Genomic DNA, 25,231 nt, shown 5'->3' on the forward strand with positions numbered 1-25,231 from the left:
AATCAAACATAATTTAATGAAAAAGAAAAAAAACATTTAAGGGGAAGGTTGTTTCAGTATCACTAAATGTAGCTCTATGCTTTAGCAGGACGTTGAGTCTATGGACATGTCTAATAAGCAGCTAGTTTGGTTGAATTTCGTCTTGTTACAAATGTACGTAAAGTCCCAAGATCACTAATCGATCTGAGCAGTCATGTCGACGTGAGGATTTGTGAGAGTGGTAACTCCTCGTTCTATATATATGTATAAGTTTGTTACAGTATTCATCATTTTTTTTGTTTTACCAATCCTTTTTGACGGAGAGAACAAAAAAGAGAGAAAAAATATAAACTCTCGGGCCAATTCCAACGGTAGGTTATTAAACGAGTTCTAACCAATTAAAAAAGAATTAAAAATCAAAAAGCAAGTAATTGTGTATTTACAAAAAAAAATAATGGTGTCAGAAGAAGTTCTTCCGGTAAGCTTTTGGAGAACCGTTTTTAAACTCTTGACTACATACGTTCATTGAACCATCTTTTTAAAAAATACATAAATTAAATAAAAACTAAACCATTGTTGAAGTATTAATATTTTTCATCACTAAGAAACTAATGTGTGTATTTCACCGAGGTGCTCTCAAAAACTCTCAAATATAAAATATGCCGGTTTTGAGAAAAAAGAAAAATAAATATAAACTCTCAAGCTTCATGCGCTTTTGTAAGCGTATTGTTCTGAATTCACTCTTATTTTATTTTAAAGTTTTTTCTAACTCTATTTTTTATGGTTTTTTTTTGTTTTATGTTTCTAAAGTCTTGTTTAACTAATTGTCTAAATTCTCTTAATGTACTAATTTATTACAGATTTCAAGGTTAATGAAAGTGGTGTTTAAAAAAAACTCTTAAATTTTTATTGTTAACTATATTTGTAGCTACAGAAGTAATTAACATATTCTTACAATGTTAACCATCATAAATCGTATGTGTTATTATTTTTTCTGGTTTGGTCGATGCTGAAGATTGGATTTAGAAACTCTTAAAAAGATCATCAATATTAGATATCTAGGTGTGAACTTATATTCAAAACATCATTTTAGGTGTAAACTTATATTCAAAACTTTCCGCTTATGAAAGAAGACGAATAGAAGACAGCCACCTAGGTTTCTACTTTGGAATATTCTCTCTCAGATTCAGCACATTGTGATTATAAATAGTAATCCAGGTTGGATTAGGTTCACATCAAACTTTGTCCTTTTCTCATTGGCTAGCCAACACTAAGTTGCTTTTACCCTCTCCAAGTCCAACCCATGTTACCTCTAAAAATATGTACGGAGTAGCTTATGAAGACAGAAAAGTTTTCGACTCGTGAATCAGCATTTGATTCCCCACTATCACTTTCGCTCTTGTGTCTTCACTGTTTTCAGATGCTTACGCTGTGTAATGTACGAAAAAACCCTAATTAAAACCCTTTTCTGAAAAAGAAAGGGACAAAACAACACTTGCACACAACTTTTACAAGTAAACTAATGCCCTAAAGTTACTAATTAGTAATTACTCCCTAGCTACATTTTGCTTAACTCTAACCCCCATGTGAATGCTGATATATATAACAAACCAATATTAAGTGTATTTTCATTTATAGTATTCTTGATAATTTTTGTGACAAAAAAAAGAAGTATTCTTTATAATTTAGTAGAAGCAACGATAATAATGCAAATGAACTCGTTTTGTATAAGAATCTCACAGTTTAAGACGCCAAATTTTCTCTCTGAAATCATATATATAGAGATCACAAATGATCTATTTAAAATAAAAATGTATAAACAATATATCTTCTACTTTTTTTTTGTTCAAAAAACAATATATCTTCAAAATTCGTTGTTAAGTCAATTAAAATCTTAGAACTGAATCAAATTTACGCTGAAAATAGATAAAATAGAAATGATACATGATTTTCATAAATTTACGCTTCACTACTATTTATCATGTATTTTTCAAAACTAGTAAACTGGATTCTATGTTTCTCTTTGCATATGAAAGTTTGCTTGTTGCTTGACCAAATTACTGAAACGTTGTTTCTTTAACTAAACATAGCAAATGTAACTTGTTGAGCATTCACATTGCAAAGTTCTTAGAGAGTTCTCAAAATTTTAATATACTATAATTATAATAAAAATAATTAACTGAATATTTCAATTTAAGAATCTTTTTCACAACCCTTTTAAAAACATTGCAATGTGAATGCTCTTATAAAAGAAACTAGATTTTTACCCGCGCTTTAATGTAAGAATATTTATTTGATAACAAGATAATAGAGCCATAATTAATTTTAAACTGGTGTAAACTTTTTATATTTTTTTTACTCACAACATGCACACAAAAAATAAATATATAAAATGTATATGAAATTGACTTATTATAAATGTAATTATCAGTATTATATATGGTAAAGTCTTATTTTATATTATAACCCGTGATGTAATACATAATCATAATTTTAAAATAAATTATTATATTATACTTTTAATAAATTATTCATTGTTAATTTAATATATACTAGGTTGAATTAAATACTTTATAATATTACCTAATACCATATGTTTTATTGATAAATTAAGTGTTTAATTCATTGTACCTAAACATACCAAACCGGTAAATAAAAGCTGCTAATATAAATTTTATTTTAATTTACATAATTATGTTAATTGCAGAGTCAATTACATTTGGCATATTTTGTTAACCAGATTAAAAAAAAGGTGGATGTAGCTAAGATTTTGTCCACTTTGTTTACTGGTCGAGATGAATTATTAAATAGTTTTCTAACCAATTCAATCCGGTTAACTACGAGTTAAATTACAATGAACCATAAATAATATTGTATTAATCTATCACGTTTAACATTTATTATATTACGATCACATTCAGTTCTAAAAGATTATTATTTCCACAAAATATGGTAAGTATTTTATGTTTATTAATAATTAAAATTGTTAAACTTAAATATAGGAGTGACATGGCTTGTAATTAGCAAAGAAAATTAAGGACAAAATTTTAAGAAGTATTTTGCTTTAATAGTATAGATTTTCCTAACCTCTTCCTTTACCGTATAACTTGCGAGAAAGAAAGGCTAGCTAGAAAGTGTGAGCCGTTTCCAAATTTGATGAGAGTAAGAGGTATTTTTGAGATTCTGGGTTTCCTGTAACGGAAAAGCTGTCGCAGCTTGTGTACTGTGCGACGATAAAGAATGTGTATACAAATACAAGCTAGCTAGACACCATCCATGAATTTCTGGCAAGCATAATAATAAGTTATGCACCTATGCTAGTTGTGTGTTGCATAGCCTACGATCACTTTAATTAGCTAGCAGACCAAAACTTTTTGAGGTGTATAGCAGACAATACAAGTAGATACATAGTTTATAATTTCTCACAAAATTCGACAAGAGACCATGCATTGCTGGTTTTGTACGAAGATACCTTCGATAGGTATTAAATATGACAAGTAGATCTCAGTTTTTTCTTTTCCTATTTAAGTTATTTTCCTAAATAAGTACTAACCTTCTAGTACTAGTACCATTTTCCGATATGTTCCAAGTGGATGATCACGTATTAATTAAGACTTTTTCTTGAGTTCACTCTCTAGGGTGAACCTTTAGGTTCACCAACCAATAAAAAGTTGTCATTTTAAATCTAGTATCTTTTAATTAAGGAAACAAAATAACTTGCCAAATTACATTATGCTTTTAAAATAAAAAATAAAAGATTAAATAAATAAAAATAACAATAGTTCTAAAAAAATATTATTTAAAAAAAATATTTATTTTTAAGATTTAGAGTTTAGTGTTTAAGATTTATAATTTAGAATTTATCCAAATGTTTAGTGTTTTTCCAAGGGTTTATGGTTTACCTAAAGGTTTAGGGTTTACCCAAGGGTTTAGGGTTTTCCCAAGGGTTTAGGGTTTAGGATTAGAGTTTAGGGTTTAGTGTTTTCTTGACAACATGTTTAGTGTTTTTCCAAGGGTTTAGGGTTTACCCAAGGGTTTAGGGTTTAGGATTTGAATTTAGGGTTTAGTATTAGAGTTTAGGGTTTAGTATTAGAGTTTAGGATTTAGTGTTTTGTTGACAACATTTTTTTTTAATTCGTTTTTATATATTATTTTTATTTATTTTTAAATTTTATTTTGAAAAAATAATATAATTTGCCAAATTATTTGGTTTCCTTAATTAAAAGATACTATATCTAAAATGATAATTTTCTATTGGTTGGTGAACCTAAGAATAACTCATTAATTAATCAGTGCACTAGATATGTGAATCAGAATGTGTGTATTCGTATTACGTACCAAGCAGGTGCAAAGATGATGTGAACAACAAAAGTGTGATATATATGAGTTTCCTCGTTGTTTAATCGCATGAAGAACCTATCATTCATATCATTTTTTTTTAATTCTAGCGCAGTATAATTAAATACTCAAAATATATTGTAATTGTTGAGTACGAAAAATTTACGCTAAAACTCTTCTCCTGAAGGAAGTATAATGAAATGATTTAATTACCATTAAGATTGATACACTCATACACTACTGGAATGAATACCGTCAATTTGAAAATAATAAAATAGAGGAGGATTCTATAACGTAAGCATGAGAGTACGTAAAAAGTTATGACATAATTTAATCAAGAAAAGGTGGGAAAAGGAGCTGACCTGCAGACGTAATCTGTCGACAAATATCAATCTACATATATTGAGTCTTTGATCAGCACATGTGGTCCTAAGTCTCGAACCAACGCATTGAAATGAATTAGAAAGTAGCATAGCAACCCTTGGCCGCACCAAACGATCATGCTTTACCTTTTTAAATTTGTGTCCTATTACTTAAAGATGCTTTTAATTATATTAATTGAGTTTTACAATTATTAAGTGAATTCGAGTACCGACAGGCGACCTAAGCAAACTAAAGTATGAGAATTTTATATACGAAAATAATTTGACTTGTCATGTCACACAAGCCCCATGATGCACACACGCACAAACACAAAATAAATTAAATACAGAGTGAAACTCGAATCGTTATCCATCAAATATTAGTCATTTCTTTCAGCTAATGGAGGATCTAAAGGCAAAGAATACGTCATACCACTTCAAAATTAGTGGAGACAGAAACTTAAGCCTTACGTTTTGATGCATGTAACCAAACTAGTAATCGTGTGGTGTGGTAATGTGAAACTAGACTGTACGTTCATCTTTAATCTAGATGTGTTGGCATATTTGAAAGCGATTTACAAAGATGCAATTTCTTTAGGATAATATGATTCGTATTTATTCGAAAAGAATTTGCCAAGAAAAACAAAATTTGTAACGGAACAAATTTAATCATCCAAAACTAGTAGAAACGCTATATCGAATCACATGATTCGAAACGAAAGTGTACATCTCATGGCTCAAAATGATTTGCATAAGCAAAAAAACATCTTTTGACTATCTTAGTGGAGCCTTTATGACCCACTCCTTAAAACTTTTAAATTGTAACCAAGAATTAAATTTTAAATCGAGCTTATATATAAGCAATGCTTACACATGTGTATGAACTATTGGTTAATAAATTTCACATATCTACATATTTAGGTAGACAAAGGATATGTATATAGAATGTTAGGTATTGGCCACATAGAGTTATTGTTCGTCTCCTTTCTTTTGTTGAGAGCATGACATCCACATGAAAATATCATTCTCATCCATAACTATTATCTCACTCACATATCATCCAAGCAAACTATAACTTTCACATAACTATGACTAGTATGGATAAGAATACTGATTCAATGAAACAACCACAAGCATGAACACTTACACGTACGGTCTATCCATTACTAGAACAAAAGGAAACCTTCGGAATCATCCAATTTCAAGTTATTATAAGACAACACCGTAACCGAAAAAACATTAATGGATATCTATAACTATGCATATAAATGATTAATCTTGTGATGAACCATATATATACTATCTTATATATCTATAATACGCATGCATGTGTGTGATTAACGATTGAAAGAAACTGACCAAAAGAATCAAAAGGAAACAACATCTGCCAATAGCAATCAAACTACGATCTACGAGGCGAACACAAAATTTGACCACTGATCAAACTCAATTACTATTTGAATTATATACACACAACGATTTGAAAACTTTAATGAATATTAACTAATATGTATTGTACTTTAAAAAAAAAAAGACCATCTCTCTCTAAAGAGCTCTGACTTCTCTCTAGTTTCCCTCTGACGTGAATAGTATTTTTCCGTCAGACGGAGTGGACTTCCACAGCCACTGTCAGGGTTCGTGTCTCTTCTTTCTTGTGAAGCTCTATGCATGTCCTTATGAAGGAGAGATCTTTGTTTTTCTTCTAGATCGGATTTTGGAGGGTGGAGGCTTCTATAGTCTTGCCGTCGCCGGCTTATGATTCTGGGGGATAGAGGCTCTCTAAGCTCTGCGTTGCCGGCATGAGACTAAAATTCTGTTGTCTTGTTTCGTTAAAACAAAGGTGGTTGGATCTTTGGGAGTCGGGTTTTATGACCGATTTGTGGTTTGGTTCTGTTTTATTTGGAATTGGTGGCTTAAAGATACGGATGAGATCTCGTCGATGGACGATTGAAGCTCTCCGACGAAAGGGCCCTTGCGGTGAAGAAGTAAGTGACTGTTGTGGTTTAAATTTGTAAGTGGTGGTTTGGATGGCTCTGGATGAGATCTCGGGGTAGTCTCGATGAAGCTCTCCGTTGGAAAGAGTTCAGGCGAATAAGATGGGTGAGGAGTTTCAGTATCCGGCGTGTTCCGGAGAAACAATTGTCTGTTTCGTCTTCTCCGACGTTGTTTCGAAGGTTGGGTCATGATGTCGTACCGTGTGACGCGTGTCTCCTTGATGGATGGGTTTCAACACGTGTGGACGCGTGGTAATATGCGGTACCGATCGGGTTAAGGGGTTTAGACTTAGGATCCAAGATGTGTATGTTTTTTGGGCCTTTGTTTTGGGCTTTATGTGTAATGCTTTTAGGCTTGTAATGGACTTCGTCCTTTTAATAAATAACTAGATCTCGATCTGCGCAACTGCGCGGATTTTTGTTTTCATTATTTTTATGTAAATATTTTATTTTCAATTCTAAATTGATATATATTATAATATATATGTGTCTATCAATTTTTAAAACATAATAAGTTTACGGTATAGTTTTTTCATTGAATAGATTGTTTAAAACTTTCTCATGTATTTGTATCTCCTTCTATATATATATTTTGGATTACTATTTCATTATTGTTTTATTGTCATATTTAAAAATATTGTAACATTTTACAAATTTAGAAAGTTTTTAAAAAATTAAACTTTTCGCTCTATAAATTTATATTATCGAGTAAATAATTAAACATTTAGTTTTTGTTTAATTTTTAAAATAAACTATATAGTTTAAAATTTGTTTTCATTGGTTTAAGATAGTAAAGATTAACCATTGTTAGATAATATGATTTTTGTTATTTAATTTTTTTTTATAGTTTTAAAAGTTAATATCGATAAATATTTAAATAATTAATATATAAAAGTATAGTATTATAATATTAAATTATATATATTTAATTTATATTATATATAAATCTAATGGATCATCTATTGTTTAAATCCAATTATTAATAACCCAATAAAAATTTCTTGTAAATCCAAAATTTAAATGATAAGATTAAAGATTAATTGTAACATAATTTTCTAGGAATATGTCCATTAGGTCTATTTTTAAAAAAATTACACATGAATCAAAATTGTGACTTTTGTTTTAATATATTACTAGATTTTGACCCGCACGCCCGTGTGGGTGTATTTTTTTTAAATATGATGCTATTTGATTTTTATGTCACTATTTAGTGTTGGGCAAATAACTCGAATTCGAAGAATTGAACCGATCTCAATTCGAATAAGTAGTACTAAATCCGAACCGGAATTGATTAAATATCCGAATTATTCAAAATTTTAGTATTTGAAGAACTGAAATCTAATCCGATCCGAACCGAAGTAGTTTGGGTATCCAAAATAGATTTATATACTTATATAAATTAATTATTTTTAGATTTTATATATATAAAAACATCCAGAATATATATGATACTTTTAAGTTTGCTTAAATGCTTGAAAATATGTACAAATAATCAAACGTAAATATTTTAAATAGTTAAAATATACTCAAAACTCTAAAAATACTTAAATAATTATTAATTCTCTATCCAAATATTTAAACCAAACCTATTTAAATTGATTATCCAAATTCGAACCAAATCCTTAAAGATCTGAAATGAACACGAAATCCCAAAAAGACCCGAAAACAAACCCGAACGCCCACTCCTAACCACTATTATATATATATATATATATCCTATATGTATCATCATAAGTTATAAAATATGTGTTATCATATAATTAATCGTATTTTATACGTACCATCTAATAAGTTGTCTTATAATTAATAATATTTTATACGTACAATCATATAAATAATCACATAAATTATATTTTAAAATTTAATGTGAAATATAAAAACCATAATTTAAGTTGGTGTTTGAAATTAGGCTTTGTATTGTATTTTTCTTATATATATTGAAAACATTTTTATAATAGTTATTGGAAAATATGTTAGTAAAAATCAAATTTTGAATATATGTTTATTTTTGAATGAATTTTTGATATAAATCAATTTTAAATTATTATTTTGATTTGAATATATATATCAAGTAACATAGACCCATTACTTTTTAATATAATGTAATGGACTTTCAATTTTTTAGTAGCATAAGCCTATTATTTTTTTTCTAACTTACTGTTATCCATGTTTCCAAACAGTACTATTTTTTAACTACTATCCATATTGCCAAACAATCTCAATGTGTACTTCAACTTTAATAATATAGATAGATGTAATAGATGGCAAAAAAAAAACTAATATGTATTGTCGGTGTTGACGTGTTTGTCCTATTACCTCTTTTCTATAGGAACCGGTGCAGAAGAAACAAACAACCAAAAAGGGAATGCACGTGTATCACCACGTGCTTCTTGTACCAACTTCAAAATTTTGGGTTAAGGGTGGTCCAGATGATTGTGACCTACCCCAACGGTAAGCTCCATCTGATGATCTGATTAAAACGAGATAAATACAATGCTACAATATAATACCCATGTAATTACTTTTGTTATTAATTTTTATTTATTTTATGACCACTAGCATATTTTACCAAGATTTGTGGAGTCATACAACTTCAAATCATGTCTACTATCAATTATGACCATGTTAGTTATCCTATTAGTGGGCGGGCGATAATCAGGCCGCAGATAATGTAGAACCCGTTAATTAATAAATGGGCCATAATTAGACCCATTAAGAAGAAGTGGGGGGGGGGGGGTAATTATGTAAATATAATAAGACAGGAAGAAAAGGGGGATCGTGGTTGGTGAGTGGCTAATCTAGTTTCTGTCCGTCTCATTTTTGTCTCGGTCTCTGGAGTGTGTGTGTGTGTCTAATCTAAAAGGCAAAGGAGCGATCGAGACAAAAACTGAAAAAAAAAAAAAAGAGAAACATTCGCACATACATAAATATATATCAATTTATGATAGTTAAGTTCCCGCCATGATGGCTCATCAGCTAGCAGAGAGCAGCATCAACGGAGGAGATAACCACTCAGTAGATAACTTCACAAACCATTATGAACTATTTACTGAAACTGATGTAGATGTCTTGTGTTTGTTTATATCAGAATTACCTTCCACTAGAGGTGAAGACTTACAAGGAAAATGCTTACTCAGAGCTTTATGGGCTCAAGGTATCATCCCCGTGATCTTTGTTATTATGCAACGTTTGTTTGAGCTGTGATACATTTGAGTATTAATTTATAGAGTTTCTTCTGTAATATCGCAATGGTAGTCTGTTGATGTGTGCTTTGTGATTATTAATAACAACAGCACAAGACAGAAGAGAGATGCTTGAAGAGCTCATGCGCAAAGGAACAAGCTCACTAGGGAATGATGTCCCCAGTGAGAGAGAGAGATAAACTGGCTCGCGGCTCGTAGTGAGGATGAGTTTTGGATATTTGAGAGAACGGATGAGGAGAGGCGAAGGAAGGAGAGTTACAGATCACGTCTGATGCAAGAGCAAGAAGTCCCTGAATGGGCATATACTACTTACACAGAACCAAGATAACAGGTGGAACAGCGCAAAGCACCATTTTGGGATTTTAACACACTGGGAAGGATAACTTGAGAACTGAGTTGAGTTTGGTCTCTTATTCTACCTGTCTGTGTGTGTGTTTAAGAAAGTGTAAAGATGTTCTTCTTGCCAATGTAACTTATTCCATTCTAACATGTAATATACCTTAGCGTTTGAATTTGAGATAACATAATCCCAAATCTCTACTAATACATTACAAACTAATAAAAGTAAAACACACTCACAAATTCATCTTCAAAATTTCGTGAAGACTCTCACTTTCCCACTCTTGATCATCATCATACCCATCATCTTCATCACCTTCATAAGGGTCATTATCATCAAACGGTCCAAGTAACTTAGGACAATTCTTGAATATCTCCATAATTTCCTCTATGCCTTCAAATGAAATCATGTTCCCATCAATGTTCAACATCTCGAAACCTTCTTTCTTGACAGCAACAAGAGCCAAGCTCAATGCTCCTTCTCTGGTCAGGTTATTGCTGCTCATATCAACGTATTTCACCTCCAAAGGTTCCATAATATAAGCAATCTCAAAACATCCCTCATCTTTAAGGTCATTATTCGACAAGTTCAACCTTTTCAGATGTTTCTTTGCTACCAAACAAGCTGCGATATCTGGAGCCGCCTCATAGGTTATGTTGTTTCCAGCCATTTCTATAGCTTTAAGAGATGGAGCAGAGTTCTCGAGAGCGTTTACTAGAGCTATAGTACCTTCATTCTCTAAGTTGGTATAATTTAGGTTGATTATAGTCACGAAATTGAAGTTTGAAAATGCTTTGCCCATAGGAACTCTGACTTTTGCGATACTGTCACAAAGTTGTTTCTCTTCCATAGCATCCTCATTGGTTAAGCTAGTCTCCGCCATCTTCACCTCCAGCTCCTTTATTTTGTTTCTCATGTTAACCAGAAGAGCCTGTCTCTTAGCCATGAAGAATATAGGTTTTACAGAAGTAATAATTATAGAGGTGTATTATAGGATCATAAATCTACAATCCAAGAACATATGTATTTTTTTTAGTAATAAATGAATTTAAAATCTTTAAAATTATGAACTTAACTAATTAGAAGATATTTTACTAAAATAATATGATATAAAAAGGAATGATACCTTATTAGGGGATTTTGAGAGACTATAGAAAAGTTCCTCTGACCAAAGAAAAGGAAAAAATAAAATTTCCTAAAATAATATTATACGGAAAAAATTTCGTTAATATTTCCTTAACTACTTAATTTCTCAGAAATATTCAAAATTAGGATTTCACTTCCGAATTGAAGAAGAAGATTTACATATTGGTCTTGTTACTCTTTTCCTTTTTTTATTTCTTATTGGATCGGTTTAAGACTCTTTTTCCTCTACATATAACCCATAAACCCCTAGTAATCAAAATTAATCTCAACTCTGATCAAGGTTTTCTGAAATAAGTTTTTTTTTGTTTGAAGTAGTGATCAGATATGAAGGAACCTCTTTTGGATTCTTTGCAGCCAAGATCATGGTAAGAGGTTTATCAAAACTTGCTAACTTGTCTCCTACTCAACTACTTGATGGATAGAAGATGAAGAAGAGTTCTGTTGGGGGGGTCTTGTGGATTGTTTTGAGAAGAGATTGTCTTAAACACGTCTTCTGAGTTTCGGGCTGATGCATGTGAGATCTTGGCTACAAAGTTGATTTTAGCAGCAAGGGTAGACCGACTCATCAGGGACAAGAGGAAACGCTTTTAGTGGGTTCTTGTGGAGATTGAGAAGAGGAAAAAACTTAAGAGCTTGTGCCTAAAGTAAGATATGAAGATGTAGTTTGATTCTGAAGATAAAAGATATGATAAAAGTGACATTGGGACATCCTCCAAAAGATTAAAAAGCAGGTTTTATACAAAGTTTTGAAAGCTAAATATTCTCAGCCTAGCATAGAAGTTTGATTATGTAAGCGTTTTCTTTAATACTTTTTGGGTGTTTTAAGGTTTTCTATCCTCCATGTAATTTACTTGGTTCTTGTTACATGATTTCTCAAAATAACATTAGTTTAAACCACCACACTGTGTAAGTTTTTCTAATTCTTATTCATACGACATTACAAGAGCTTATATACAAGAGTTGAGGAAGAGGCTCTACTGCTCTAGGTTTAAACATATTTACTGAGATTTCCATAAATGAATTTGCAGAATATTGAGAGAATAATGTGAGGATCAGTCGAATCATAAGAATGTTTAGGTGTATCCTTGACACACTATACGTCAATACGTCATGATCGGTTTAAAATCAATGTTTGTTTTCTTAAACCATTTCTCTATATTTTATATTTACGTGTAAATTTTTTCTCTTACAGAAACTAATAAACAGTCAGTCAGTAACCCTTATAAACTTTAGATAATAAATTTTAGAAGCTATGTGGACATGCTATGTTGAAAATTTTGGTTGTCTTAAGCCTCATCATCCTTGTACAGCTCTGCGTATCCTAACTAGTCCATCTCACACACTGCATTTATTGCGTCTTATTAATTTAAGCTATATTCCACTAAAGAATGATATTTTAGAGAGACTTTTGACCGTTGTGGTCTGCCACAAAGTAGACGTGCATGAGTTTTGGACAAAATGCACATACATTGTTCTATTTTATTAATACGAGCACATGAAATGAAATCTTGAGGGGAACCAGCGCACGCTTTGCATCCAAAACTTTAATTGAAGAAGCAAACAAAAGTAGTGAGGAAACGTGTAAACTATTATAAAATATGTTATTAAGGAATAAGAACAACCTAAGTTTTACAACTAGTCTACCAAATATATGTGCAGGTCTAGAGCTTTTCAGGGGTTTTTCAAACCGCGTGGAAGCTCTTTCCAACCACCATATTACCTAATCAAAATGATAACTGTTTGACATTGGTTAACTACTATTCATAATGGAACTTATCACATATATACCCTACGAAAAAACATTGATTTTTTCGGTAAATACTATATATATACTGAAACCTATGATCTTGAATGTTGTTTTAAAATTTCTAAACACATTTTACATTTTGTATTAATGTATACTAAACTCTCTTTCAAGGTAAATGAACACCATTTTAATTTTTTGTCAATTAATTTAGTAAAACTTCATAATACTCTCTAAATTGGTAGACTAAACACTATAAAATTGTTATTCTCTAGGAAAAGAGAGACAACAAAGATTTCAAACCTCTTTGACCTTCATCATATGTTAGTGAATGATGCAAATATGCATTAAAACAATATTTTCATATTTTTGAATTTTTAACAAAATCTATGTGTTAACCCCTACGATAATATTAAATTTTTCGGTAAATGCTCTATATACTGAAGCCTATGATCTTTAGTGTTGTTTTAAAATTTCTAAACATATTTTTTTAATGTATTTTAAACTCTCTTTCATGGTACATGGAGATCGTTTTAAATTTTTTGTCAATTAATTTAGTAAAACTTCATAATACTCTCTAAATTAGAAAATTAACCACTATAAAATCTCTATTTTCTAGAGAAATGGAGACAACAAAAGCTCCAAACCTCTTTGACCTTCATCATATGTTATTGAAGGATGCAACAACGCATTAAAACAATATTTTTATATTGATTTTTTTGGTAAATACTCTATATAATGAAGCCTATGATCTTTAGTGTTGTTTTAAAAAATTTAAACACATTCTACATTTGTATTAATGTATATTAAACTCTCTTTTATGGTATATGAGAATCGTTTTAATTTTTTGTCAATTAAATTAGTAAAACTTTATAATACTCCCTTAATTGGTTACCTAACCACTATAAAATCGTTATTTCTAGAGAATCAGAGACAACAAAAGTTCCAAACGTCTTTGACCATCATCATATGTTGTTGAAGGATGCAACTATGCATTACAACAATATTTTCATATTTTTGAATTTTTCTCAAAATCTATGTGTTAACCCTTACGAAAATATTGAATTTTTCGGTAAATGCTCTATATAATGAACCTTATGATCTTTAGTGTTGTTTTAAAAATTTTAAACACATTATAAATTAGTATTAATGTATGTTAAACTCTCTTTTATGGTACATGGCCATTGTTTTAATTTGTTGTCATTTAATTTAGTAAAACTTCTTAATAGTCCATTAATTGGTGGACTAACCACTATTAAATTGTTATTTTCTAGGAAAATTGAGACAATAAAAGTTTCAAACCTCTTTGACCTTCATCATATGTTAGTGAAGGATTCAACTATGCATTAAAACATTATTTTCATATTTTTTATTTTTTCTCAAAATTTATGTGTTTAACCCCTACGAAAATATTAAGTTTTTCGGAAAATATTTTGTATACTGAGGCTTATGATCTTTAGTGTTGTTTTAAAATTTCTAAACACATTCTACATTTGTATTAATACATATTAAACTCTGTTTCATGTTACATGGGCATCGTTTTAATTTTTTTTGTCAATTAACTTAATCAAACTTCATAATACTTTCTAAATTGGTGGACTAACCACTATAAAATCGCTATATTCAAGAAAAACGGAGACAAGAAAATTTTCAATCCTCTTTGACCTTCATCATATGTTAGTGAAAGATGCAAATATGCATCAAAACATTATTTTTATATTTTTGAAATTTTCTCAAAATCTATGTGTTAACCCCTACGAAAATATTGAATTTTTTGATAAATTTCTATATAGTGAACCCTATGATCTTTATTGTTGTTTTTAAAATTTATAAACACATTTTACATTTGTATTAATATATATTAAACTTTTTTCATGGTACATGGGCATCTTTTTAATTTTTTCTCAATTAATTTAGTAAAACTTCATAATACTCTCTAAATTGGTGGATTAAGCACTATAAAATTGCTATTTTCTAGAGAAACGGAGACATCAAATGTTTCAAACCTCTTTGAACTTAATCATACGTTAGTAAATGATGCAAGTATGAATTAAAACAATATTTTCAGATTTTTTAATTTTTCTCAAAATCTATGTGTTAACCTCTACGAAAATATTGAGTTTTTCGGAAAATATTTTGTATATTGAAGTCTATGATCTTTAGTGTTATTTTAAAATTTCTAAACACATTCTATATTTGTATTAATGTATATTAAACTATCTTTCATGGTACATGAGTATCGTTTTAATTTTTTGTCAATTAATTTAGTAATACTTCATAATATTCCATAAATTGGTGGACTAACCACTAAAAAATCGCTATATTTTAGAAAAACGGAGACGAAAAAATTTTCAAACCTATTTGACCATCATCATATGTTATATATTAGTGAAGGATCCAAATATGCATCAAAACATTTTTTTCATATTTTTGATTTTTTCTCAAAATCTATGTATTAACCTCTACAAAAATATTGAATATTTCGGTAAATGCTCTATATAGTGAACCCTATGATCTTTAGTGTAGTTTTAAAATGTATTAATGTATATTAAACTCTCTTTCATAGTACATGAGCATCTTTTTAAGTTTTTCTCAATTAATTTAGTAAAACTTCATAATACTCTCTAAATTGGTAGACTAAACACTATAAAATTGTTATTCTCTAGGAAAAGAGAGACAACAAAGATTTCAAACCTCTTTGACCTTCATCATATGTTAGTGAATGATGCAAATATGCATTAAAACAATATTTTCATATTTTTGAATTTTTAACAAAATCTATGTGTTAACCCCTACGATAATATTAAATTTTTCGGTAAATGCTTTATATAATGAAGCCTATGATCTTTAGTGTTGTTTTAAAATTTCTAAACACATTTTTTAATGTATTTTAAAATCTCTTTCATGGTACATGGAGATCGTTTTAAATTTTTTGTCAATTAATTTAGTAAAACTTCATAATACTCTCTAAATTGGAAGATTAACCACTATAAAATCTCTATTTTCTAGAGAAATAAAGACAACAAAAGCTCCAAACCTCTTTGACCTTCATCATATGTTATCGAAGGATACAACTACGCATTAAAACAGTATTTTTATATTTTTGAATTTTTCTCAAAATATATGTGTTAACCAATACGAAAATATTAATTTTTTCGGTAAATACTCTATATAATGAAGCCTATGATCTTTAGTATTGTTTTAAAAATTTTAAAAACATTCTACATTTTTATTAATGTATATTAAACTCTCTTTTATGGTATATGAGAATTGTTTTAATTTTTTGTCAATTAAATTAGTAAAACTTCATAATACTCCCTTAATTGGTTGACTAACCACTATAAAATCGTTATTTCTAGAGAATCTGAGACAACAAAAGTTCCAAACGTCTTTGACCATCATCATATGTTGTTGAAGGATGCACCTATGCATTAAAACAATATTTTCATATTTTTAAATTTTTTTTCAAAATCTATGTGTTAACCCCTACGATCTTTAGTGTTGTTTTAAAATTTATAAAAACATTCTATATTTTTATTAATGTATATTAAACTCTGTTTTATGTTACATGAGCATCGTTTTAATTTTTTTTGTCAATTAATTTAGTAAAACTTCATAATACTTTCTAAATTGGTGGACTAACCACTATAAAATCGCTATATTTTAGAAAAACGGAGACAAGAAAATTTTCAATCCTCTTTGACCTTCATCATATGTTAGTGACGGATGAAAATATGCATCAAAACATTATTTTTATATTTTTTAAATTTTCTCAAAATCTATGTGTTAACCCCTACGAAAATATTGGATTTTTTGATAAATTTCTATATAGTGAACCATATGATCTTTATTGTTGTTTTTAAAATTTATAAACACATTTTACATTTGTATTAATGTATATTAAACTTTTTCATGGTACATGAGCATCGTTTTAATTTTTTCTCAATTAATTTAGTAAAACTTCATAATACTTTCTAAATTGGTGGACTAATCACTATAAAATTGCTATTTTCTAGAGAAACGGATACACCAAATGTTTCAAACCTCTTGAACTTAATCATACGTTTGTAAATGATGCAAGTATGAATTAAAACAATATTTTCAGATTTTTGAATTTTTCTCAAAATCTATGTGTTAACCCCTATTAAAATATTGAGTTTTTCGGAAAATATTTTGTATATTGAAGTCTATGATCTTTAGTGTTATTTTAAAATTTCTAAAAACATTCTATATTTGTATTAATGTATATTTAACTCTCTTTCATGGTACATGAGTATCGTTTTAGTTTTTTGTCAATTAATTTAATAAAATTTCATAATACACCATAAATTGGTGGACTAACCACTATAAAATCGCTATATTTTGGAAAAACGGAGACAAAAAAATTTCCAAACCTCTTTGGCCATCATCATATGTTATATATTAGTGAAGGATCCAAATATGCAATAAAACATTTTTTTCATATTTTTGAATTTTTCTCAAAATCTATGTATTACCCCCTACGAAAATATTGAATATTTCGGTAAAATGCTCTATATAGTGAACCCTATGATCTTTAGTGTTGTTTTAAAATTTATAAACACATTCTACATTTGTATTAATGTATATTAAACTCTCTTTCATGGTACATGAGCATCTTTTTAATTTTTTCTCAATTAATTTAGTAAAATTTCATAATACTCTCTAAATTGGTGGATTAACCACTATAAAATCGTTATTTTCTAGAGAAACGGAGACAACAAATGTTCCAAACCTCTTTGAACTTACTTAATCAAATGTTAGTAAATGATGCAACTATGCATTAAAACAATATTTTTCATATTTTTGAATTTTTCTCGAAATATGTGTTAACCCCTACGAAAATATTGAATTTTTTGGTAAATGCTCTATGTAATGAATTTAATTTTTTGTGATTAATTTTAGGGGTGTTCAATCCGGATATCGGTTCGGTTTCGGTTCGGTTTTTTTCGGTTTTCGGTATTTCGGTTAGTAAAATATAACTACCATTCTAAATCCATATTTACTTCGGTTCGGTTCGGTTTATATACCGTCGGTTTTCGGTTTATTCGGTTTTATACCAAAAAACATAATTATTTTGTTTGAGATCATATTATATGAATTTTAGAGTCATATTGTCAATACAGTCATTTATTAAAAATTTATTACATGTTCAAATAAATGAACAAAAAAGTAAAAATGCATCTACCATCAAATAAAATAATCAAATCTATAACTAAAATCAAAGCTTGAATTTTGAAAATAAAAATATGAAACAAAATAGAAACATGAATGAAAAGTTTTTCCACTCTTCCATATTTAGTGTTCATTAAAGTTATACTTTTTCAATTGAAAATTTTCCATTAATTATTGTCTATCAAATTTATAATCTTCATATTAATTTAGTGAAGACTAAAATAAATAAAAAAGATCAAAAAAGACTTAGAAAATAAGATGTATGAATTGCGATGTATTGTTATTTAGTTATAGTTCAAACGTTTTACAAATTAAAGTTTTTTATTACTATAAAATTATAGTAATAGTTATTAACACAAATTTAACTTATGTAACAAATAGATTTTCATGTATTGTTATAAAATAGATACATATTTACATGTTTCTACTTTTAATCGGTTTTGTTCGGTTTATTCGGTTTAATCGGTTATATACCAAACCATATCCAAATCCTACGGTTTTTATAAAATTATATACATTCGGTTTATATGGTATATACCAAAACCAAACCATATTGTCTATTTCGGTTCGGTTCGGTTCGGTTCGGTACGGTTCGGTTTTACCATATTGAACAGCCCTAATTAATTTAGTAAATCAAACCGGGATTAGTAGACCGCCGGTTTAATTATCAACTATCCTCACATAGACCGTAACAGAAATAACAGAATAAGATAATATTATTTCTCCAAAGAAAACCAAATAAAAAAAAGGGAAGTACAAAAGAATCGTCTCCATTATTACTCTTTTTCTTTAAAGAAAAGAAATATCACTTAGAGTTACAACTGACGAGAGAAAAGAGAGAGAGAAGAGAGAGAAAAGCGTCGGAGTCCCCGACGTCCGGTGGCGCGTCCGCGCGCGTGCCGGCGTCGGTGGTTCATTTTCTTCCGGACAAGTCAAGGATTTCCGCTGTGGGCTTCGATCTACCGATTCCCCCGACATGCCGACGGCTCTGGGTAGGGTATTGCGCCAAGAAGGGCTCGGCTCGTACGGTGCTCCAGACGGCGGCGATGCTGTTTTCTCTGGATCCGGGGTGAGGGGTGAAGAACGGTTAATCGAAGCGGCAGACGGCTAGTGAGTTCAGTGTTAGTCTCCGGGGAGTAGAGGCTCTCTCAGCTCTACGACCGCCGGTCTTTGTTTCTGGGAGACGGTGGCTCTGTTAGCACCGTCATCGCCGGCTCCTGCTTCCGGAAGGCGGTAGCTCAGTTAGTATCGCTCTTCTCGGCTTTGGTTTTGTCTTTTCGCTTCAGTCTTTGTAGTTGTAGTTTTTTTTTCTGGTCTTTCGTTCTCGGTGTTGTCGGATTCTCAAGCTTCAAAGCTATTCCGCCTCTTGATCTCTCACCTGAAACGACTCGTGAATGTCGGGGGTGTTGGGTCAATGGTAGACGGTTCTCATGAGACTACACAGATCGTGGTTGATGTGTGTTTGGTCCTGTCGGCATGGGATACGGATGAGATCGCGATGGGAATGATGCTCTCCGATGAAAGATCCCATGCGACGTGAAGTTAGCGCGGTGGTGAGTGGGGGTTGGGCTGCGCCGCCGTCGTTCGGTGTGGCGCGAAAATTAGTGTTCCCTGACCTAGGGTTTGGGTGTGGGCTGAAGGCCCAGTTTGTTGGGGCTGATGGCCTTTCGTTCTGGATTTAGTTGGGCCGGTCTGTTTGGGCCGATTGTGGTTTGGTTCTGTTTGGGCTTTGTCCCTTTTTAATGATAATATTTAGACGGAAAAAAAAAAAAAAATCGTCTCCTTCCTCGCTGACTCTGACCTGTTCCTCTAACTCTCTCTCTCTGCTTCTTTGTCATTTTCTCTCTCATCTCTGGAGCTGGAGGGTCAACCCCTCCCCCTCCTTCTTCCCACCTAAACCTTCTTTTCTTCTTCCTCTCTCTCTCTCTCTCTCTCATGCTAACTGCTTCTCCGCCGCCATGTCCCATCTCCGCCTCATCCTCCTCGCAGTGCTCTCCCTCGTCTCCTCCATTCTCTCTCAGCCCTCCGGTATGATCTACACCTCTCTTTGTTCGTATTAGTATCTGTGATCTCCTCTCCTCTCAATTTCCCGATTTCTGATTTTTCCAGCGACTCTGATCGACTGCGGCGCCTCCGCCTCCTCCGTAATCGCCGGCCGGAGCTGGCAACCCGACGGCGATTTCATCTCCGCCGGAACATCCAAAAACGTCTCCGAACAAGTGCTAGACCAAGTCTTATCCACCGTCAGATCCTTCCCCGCCGCCGCCACCCGCCGCAAGTTCTGCTACGTCGTCGCCGTCTCCCGCGGCTGGAAGTACACGATCAGGACGACGTACTTCTACGGCGGAGTCAACGGGAAAGCCAACCCGCCGCCGGTGTTCGACCAGATCGTCGACGGGACGCTCTGGGGAGTCGTGAACACCACGGCGGATTACGCAGAGGGGCTCGCTTCTTACTACGAAGGAGTGTTTCTGGCGCAGGGGAAGTCGATGAGCGTCTGCGTGGCGTCCAACTCGTACACGGCTTCTGATCCGTTCATCTCGGCCTTGGAGGTTGTTAGGCTCGATGGCTCTGTTTACAACTCGACTGAGTTTGGAGGCTTTGGGCTTAGTCTTGTTGCTAGGCATGCTTTTGGGTACAGTGGACCAATCATCAGGTAGTAAAAAATTGAAGATTGGAGTTTGAAAATGTTGAATCTTTTCCAAGTGAATGCAATTTTCAAAAAAAAAAAATTGCTATGAAATTTAATGGGATCCACAGAGACCATGTCTTCATCTATAGGATTCTTCAATATTCTAAAAATCGTTAGGCTGTGGCTAGACATCTTATAGAGGATTATTGTTTAGGCGGTCGCCTGACTAGGAATAGATAGGGAGGATAGGTTGGTTCGAGGACCCCTTGGCCGCTAGGCCGGTTTTTTGGAATGGCTCATATACCCAATTTGCCGACTAGGCGAACGCTTAGGCGCCACTTAGACCGATTTTTGGAGCTTTTAGGTGTTTAGGCAGATGCCCATACCGATTTTTTGAGCGCTTAAACCGATTTCTTCGAAAATCAGTGTAGAAAAATGGTTTGTTTAGGTCTAATTTGCCTAGACCTTATGTAATATTAGTTTAACGGTCACTCTGAACCGGGGACCTCTGACACAGTGGGGGTTCTTTGCAGTTGAGCTAACGACACTCTGGTATTATATGTTGCGTTCAGGTTTCCAGATGATGAGTTTGATAGGTTTTGGGAGCCCTACTCGCTGAACTCGACAGTACCAAACAACAGGAAGCTCGAGGTTTCTGGTTTCTGGAACCTTCCGCCTTCGAGGATATTCAACACGGATCTAAGAGCTACTCAGGTTCAGCCTCTGGAGTTCACGTGGCCTCCAATGCCATTGAAAAACTCTGTTTATTATATCGCCCTATACTTTGCTCATGACTCTGATTCGTTGGACGGTGGTGGGTCCAGAGTGTTTGATGTTTCTGTGAACGGTGTAACGTATTATAAAGAGGTCTCTGTTGCTCCGGCTGGTGCGGTTATATTCGCGAGCAGGTGGCCTCTTGAAGGTCAAACGACGTTAAAGTTGAGTCCTAGAAGTGGCTCAACGCTTCCCCCTCTTGTTAATGGTGGTGAGATGTTTGAGTTGATAGCTCTTGGAGGGAGAACTCTTGTTCGAGATGGTACGACTGTTATTGTATGGTAGTTTGATAAGCCATTAAATGCTGACTTTATGTTTCTGCTTTCTTTTGCAGCGACTGCTCTGAATGCTATTAAAAGCAGTTTCAAGAACGTACCTGTTGATTGGAGTGGAGATCCTTGTATGCCTAAAAACTACTCGTGGACTGGAGTTACATGCTCTGAAGGTCCTCGAATACGCATAGTAGCTTTGTGAGTTTTGAACTCTGCCAAATTAAATCGTCTGTGTTTGTCTGAGATTTACTTACACTTTTTTATAATCCATTGTTGGTCTCAGGAACTTAACGAGTATGGGACTTTCTGGTTCGTTAGCACCTGAAGTTTCAAGATTGACAGCATTGTCCTCCATGTAAGTAATATACTTCAACGTGAACAATTAGTTTTTTTTTTTTTTTGCTTACTTTTGTACAATTAGTTATATACTTCAACGTGAAAAACATTGATTGATATTCATTTGTGGCACAGTTGGCTGGGAAACAATTCTCTCTCGGGAAGTATACCTGACTTCGGTTCACTCAAACTGCTGGAATCAGTGTAAGTAGATAGTTCTTACGTTTCACTAGTTGTGCTGCACATATGCGCCAAGTCAGTCACAATAGGTGGTAATGGAATAGTGATTCATAAGCTAATCTCATCTCTCTTCCCTTGTAGGCACTTGGAAGACAACCGTTTCAGTGGAACTTTTCCTTCATTTTTCAGTGGAGTGCCACGTTTGCGAGAGCTGTAAGATTTCTTTTCTCATATTACTATTATTTGTTTGGATGCTTCTCTAGAATAAGTTTCATATTGTCTGCTCAAGATTCTTGCCTTGTCGATGGAAAAGACATGATACCTTATATTCATTATGTAAAAATAACACTTAGCCCTTACTCTTTTGTCTATTAGCTTTACTTTATAAGATTCAAAGACCATATTAAACAGTGCATTATACCCAACCATAAGTCTAATCATGTTTCCTCTATAAACTAAGTTCCATAAAACTTGAACTATATGTCTCCATATAATTGTTAGGGGATGAGTTTCTGACTTAGTTATGTGTGATATATTTAGGTTCTTGCAAAACAACAACCTAACAGGCCAAGTTCCTAGCAATCTTGTTCAGAATCCAGGACTTGAGCTAAGGTAAGCAGCTACAAATTTACAAAAAGTGGTTTTCACCATACAAATCTGACTTTGAAATTGGCTAATGCAAATACTCTCTGATGCTTTAATGCTGCAGGACTTCTGGTAATCCCTTTCTGACTCAACCCCCACGTTGATTCAGCCTTTGAAGAAGAAGACGACACTGATTCGAGTTTGTGTTAGAGCTTGTGTGTAAATTAGAAGCCTCACGTATCTTAATGCTTCATTCTTTTAACAACATTGGGGGAGGAGACAAGGGAATACAGATTGCATATGTTATGTAATGAAAAAAAATACATCATTGTTGTATTATGAATGAGATAAACCGGAGTTTTTGTGGTGACCGGTTCTATTGAGCTCAGTGGTAATGGTCAACTAAATCCATTCTCACCTGGAATCAGTGATCAAATATCTATCAGTTATGTACTTATATTGCTAAATAAGATGTCATCACAAGAATACAAAAGAAATGTGAATAACGAGAGCTGTAGTCTGAAAACAATGGAGCCCAGTTCCAAAATGGTGAAGCATAATCAATTGGTGCAGAGAAAAGGTAAATTTTTGAGAAAACATCTGAATCTTGCATGTGCCCATCAGTCTTTTCATCATTCACTTTCCTCATCATTAACTAACAAACAGAAAAACTCTGTTCATTCTATCTCATACCTCATCATTTTTTTTTATTTTTTTGACATTTACTCTTTTGTCTCCCAACATTTCACATCTCAACATACAACACATCTAAATCACATCTTCATCTGTTGATAATGACATACTTTTTTGAATCAAGAAAAAAAAAACAGATGAAATTACAGATTAAGAACAGAGGAACTTAGATCTCAACACAACATCTGAATAAAAGCTTGATCAAATGCATTAGAGTTACATATTACATGACAGATTAACCACTAATGTGTCATATTGAAATAAAGATTCGAACTTTTCTCAAGTGCGTTTCTCTGCTCTGTTCTTCTTAAGAGAAAGAGGAAACAGAGGAGGCAACGGAACAGAGGATTTAGAAGGAGTGCAAACAGGGACGTGAATCATCGGCCTTATCCTCATGCTCGCCGATCTCGTCCTCTCTAACCCTTTCTTACCTCTCTTCCCTTCCTTCTCTCTCTCCTCTCTCTCAAGCGAGCTCGATGATGACGTGGAAGAAGACGGAGATAACGAAGACACAGTCCTCACCGAAGAAGAAGCAGAGGAGTTCCTCTGTTTCTTCAACCGCAAAAGCTCTTTCCAGAGAACAGTGCATTTAGGAGGACGAGGAGATGGGTCTTCGTCTATAAACCAACTCACCCTGTTATCGTTATTACTCTTCATCGTCACTTCGACGTTACGACTCTGTTCGTCTTCCTTGGTCTTCAAGTTAACGTTTTTAAGCTTCTCCGAGTGCTTTGCTTGCCAGAAAGGAAGCAACTTTCCTTCGGAGAAGAGCTCGTCGGCGGTGTGCATCCTCTGTGGAGTCACATTCTCCGACAAGAACTCAAAGTCGGAGACTTTCACCGACCCTTTAACGACTTCTCTCTCTAGCTCTTTGCAGATTACAGGGCTGATGCAGATGAAATCTCCACCGTCGGATAAATCAGCTGAGAATGAGATACGAGGTCCAATCAACGGTGGTGATTCCATCTTCGAAACCGCTTCTGAGACCATGAGTGATTGATCTCTCTACTTATAAAGTGAGCAAATCGTGCTGTAGACGTGTGTCTGATTGGTTTATGTGTGAAAGTTTGAAGAGGAGAGTTGGAGCTAGTGGTAGACGTTGTGAGAGTAATGCATGATGAAGGATGGAGATAAATATATAAAAAGAATGATAGAGAGAAGAAACAGAGTGAGTTCGTAATTTAATTAGTTAAGTATAATTAAATTGAGTTTAGAATAGTACTAATGAGGAAGGAGATCACATGGACACGTTAGGGGGAGACACAAGCAGACAAATTACAGACATGTAATTAGAGTTGTGAGTTTAAAGACTTTATTGGAGATTAAGAATAGCGATGAGCCATGCAACTATACAGTTAATATAATTAAAATCTTACATCGATCGAGATTGAATTTTAAAAAGAAAAGGAAAATATGTTTATTCCTGATTGGAGAAAAGGATTGATCAGTCCATGGGAGTT

General features: G+C 32.7%; 3 protein-coding genes and 1 long non-coding RNA gene across 4 annotated transcripts; 1 reads left to right on the forward strand and 3 right to left on the reverse strand.

Moving 5' to 3' along the window:
* Positions 1–9,722: 9,722 nt before the first annotated feature.
* Positions 9,723–13,598, reverse strand: LOC103854443 (RAN GTPase-activating protein 2). The gene has a single exon (XM_033292503.1). It carries the CDS (start codon positions 11,160–11,162, stop codon positions 10,452–10,454), a length of 711 nt encoding a protein of 236 aa, XP_033148394.1. The 5' UTR covers positions 11,163–13,598; the 3' UTR covers positions 9,723–10,451.
* A 3,333-nt stretch (positions 13,599–16,931) lies between these two features.
* LOC117134214 lies at positions 16,932–18,020 on the reverse strand. Its single transcript, XR_004458410.1, has 2 exons — positions 17,501–18,020; positions 16,932–17,150 (listed from the first exon to the last, which is right to left on the reverse strand). It is a non-coding gene; the product is annotated as an uncharacterized LOC117134214 (long non-coding RNA).
* Positions 18,021–19,751: 1,731 nt separating this feature from the next.
* Positions 19,752–23,535, forward strand: LOC103854442 (leucine-rich repeat receptor-like serine/threonine-protein kinase At2g14510). The gene is made up of 9 exons (XM_009131376.3): positions 19,752–20,327; positions 20,409–20,955; positions 21,504–21,967; positions 22,040–22,175; positions 22,261–22,332; positions 22,449–22,517; positions 22,635–22,706; positions 23,034–23,105; positions 23,203–23,535. Exons 1-9 carry the CDS (start codon positions 20,042–20,044, stop codon positions 23,240–23,242), a joined length of 1,758 nt encoding a protein of 585 aa, XP_009129624.2. The 5' UTR covers positions 19,752–20,041; the 3' UTR covers positions 23,243–23,535.
* Positions 23,536–23,836: 301 nt separating this feature from the next.
* On the reverse strand, positions 23,837–25,002 carry LOC103854441. The gene has a single exon (XM_009131375.3). It carries the CDS (start codon positions 24,759–24,761, stop codon positions 24,051–24,053), a length of 711 nt encoding a protein of 236 aa, XP_009129623.1. The 5' UTR covers positions 24,762–25,002; the 3' UTR covers positions 23,837–24,050.
* Between the last annotated feature and the right edge of the window lie 229 nt (positions 25,003–25,231).

The sequence above is a fragment of the Brassica rapa genome, chromosome A05, assembly GCF_000309985.2.
Source record: "Brassica rapa cultivar Chiifu-401-42 chromosome A05, CAAS_Brap_v3.01, whole genome shotgun sequence".
Classification (NCBI taxonomy): Eukaryota; Viridiplantae; Streptophyta; class Magnoliopsida; order Brassicales; family Brassicaceae; genus Brassica; species Brassica rapa.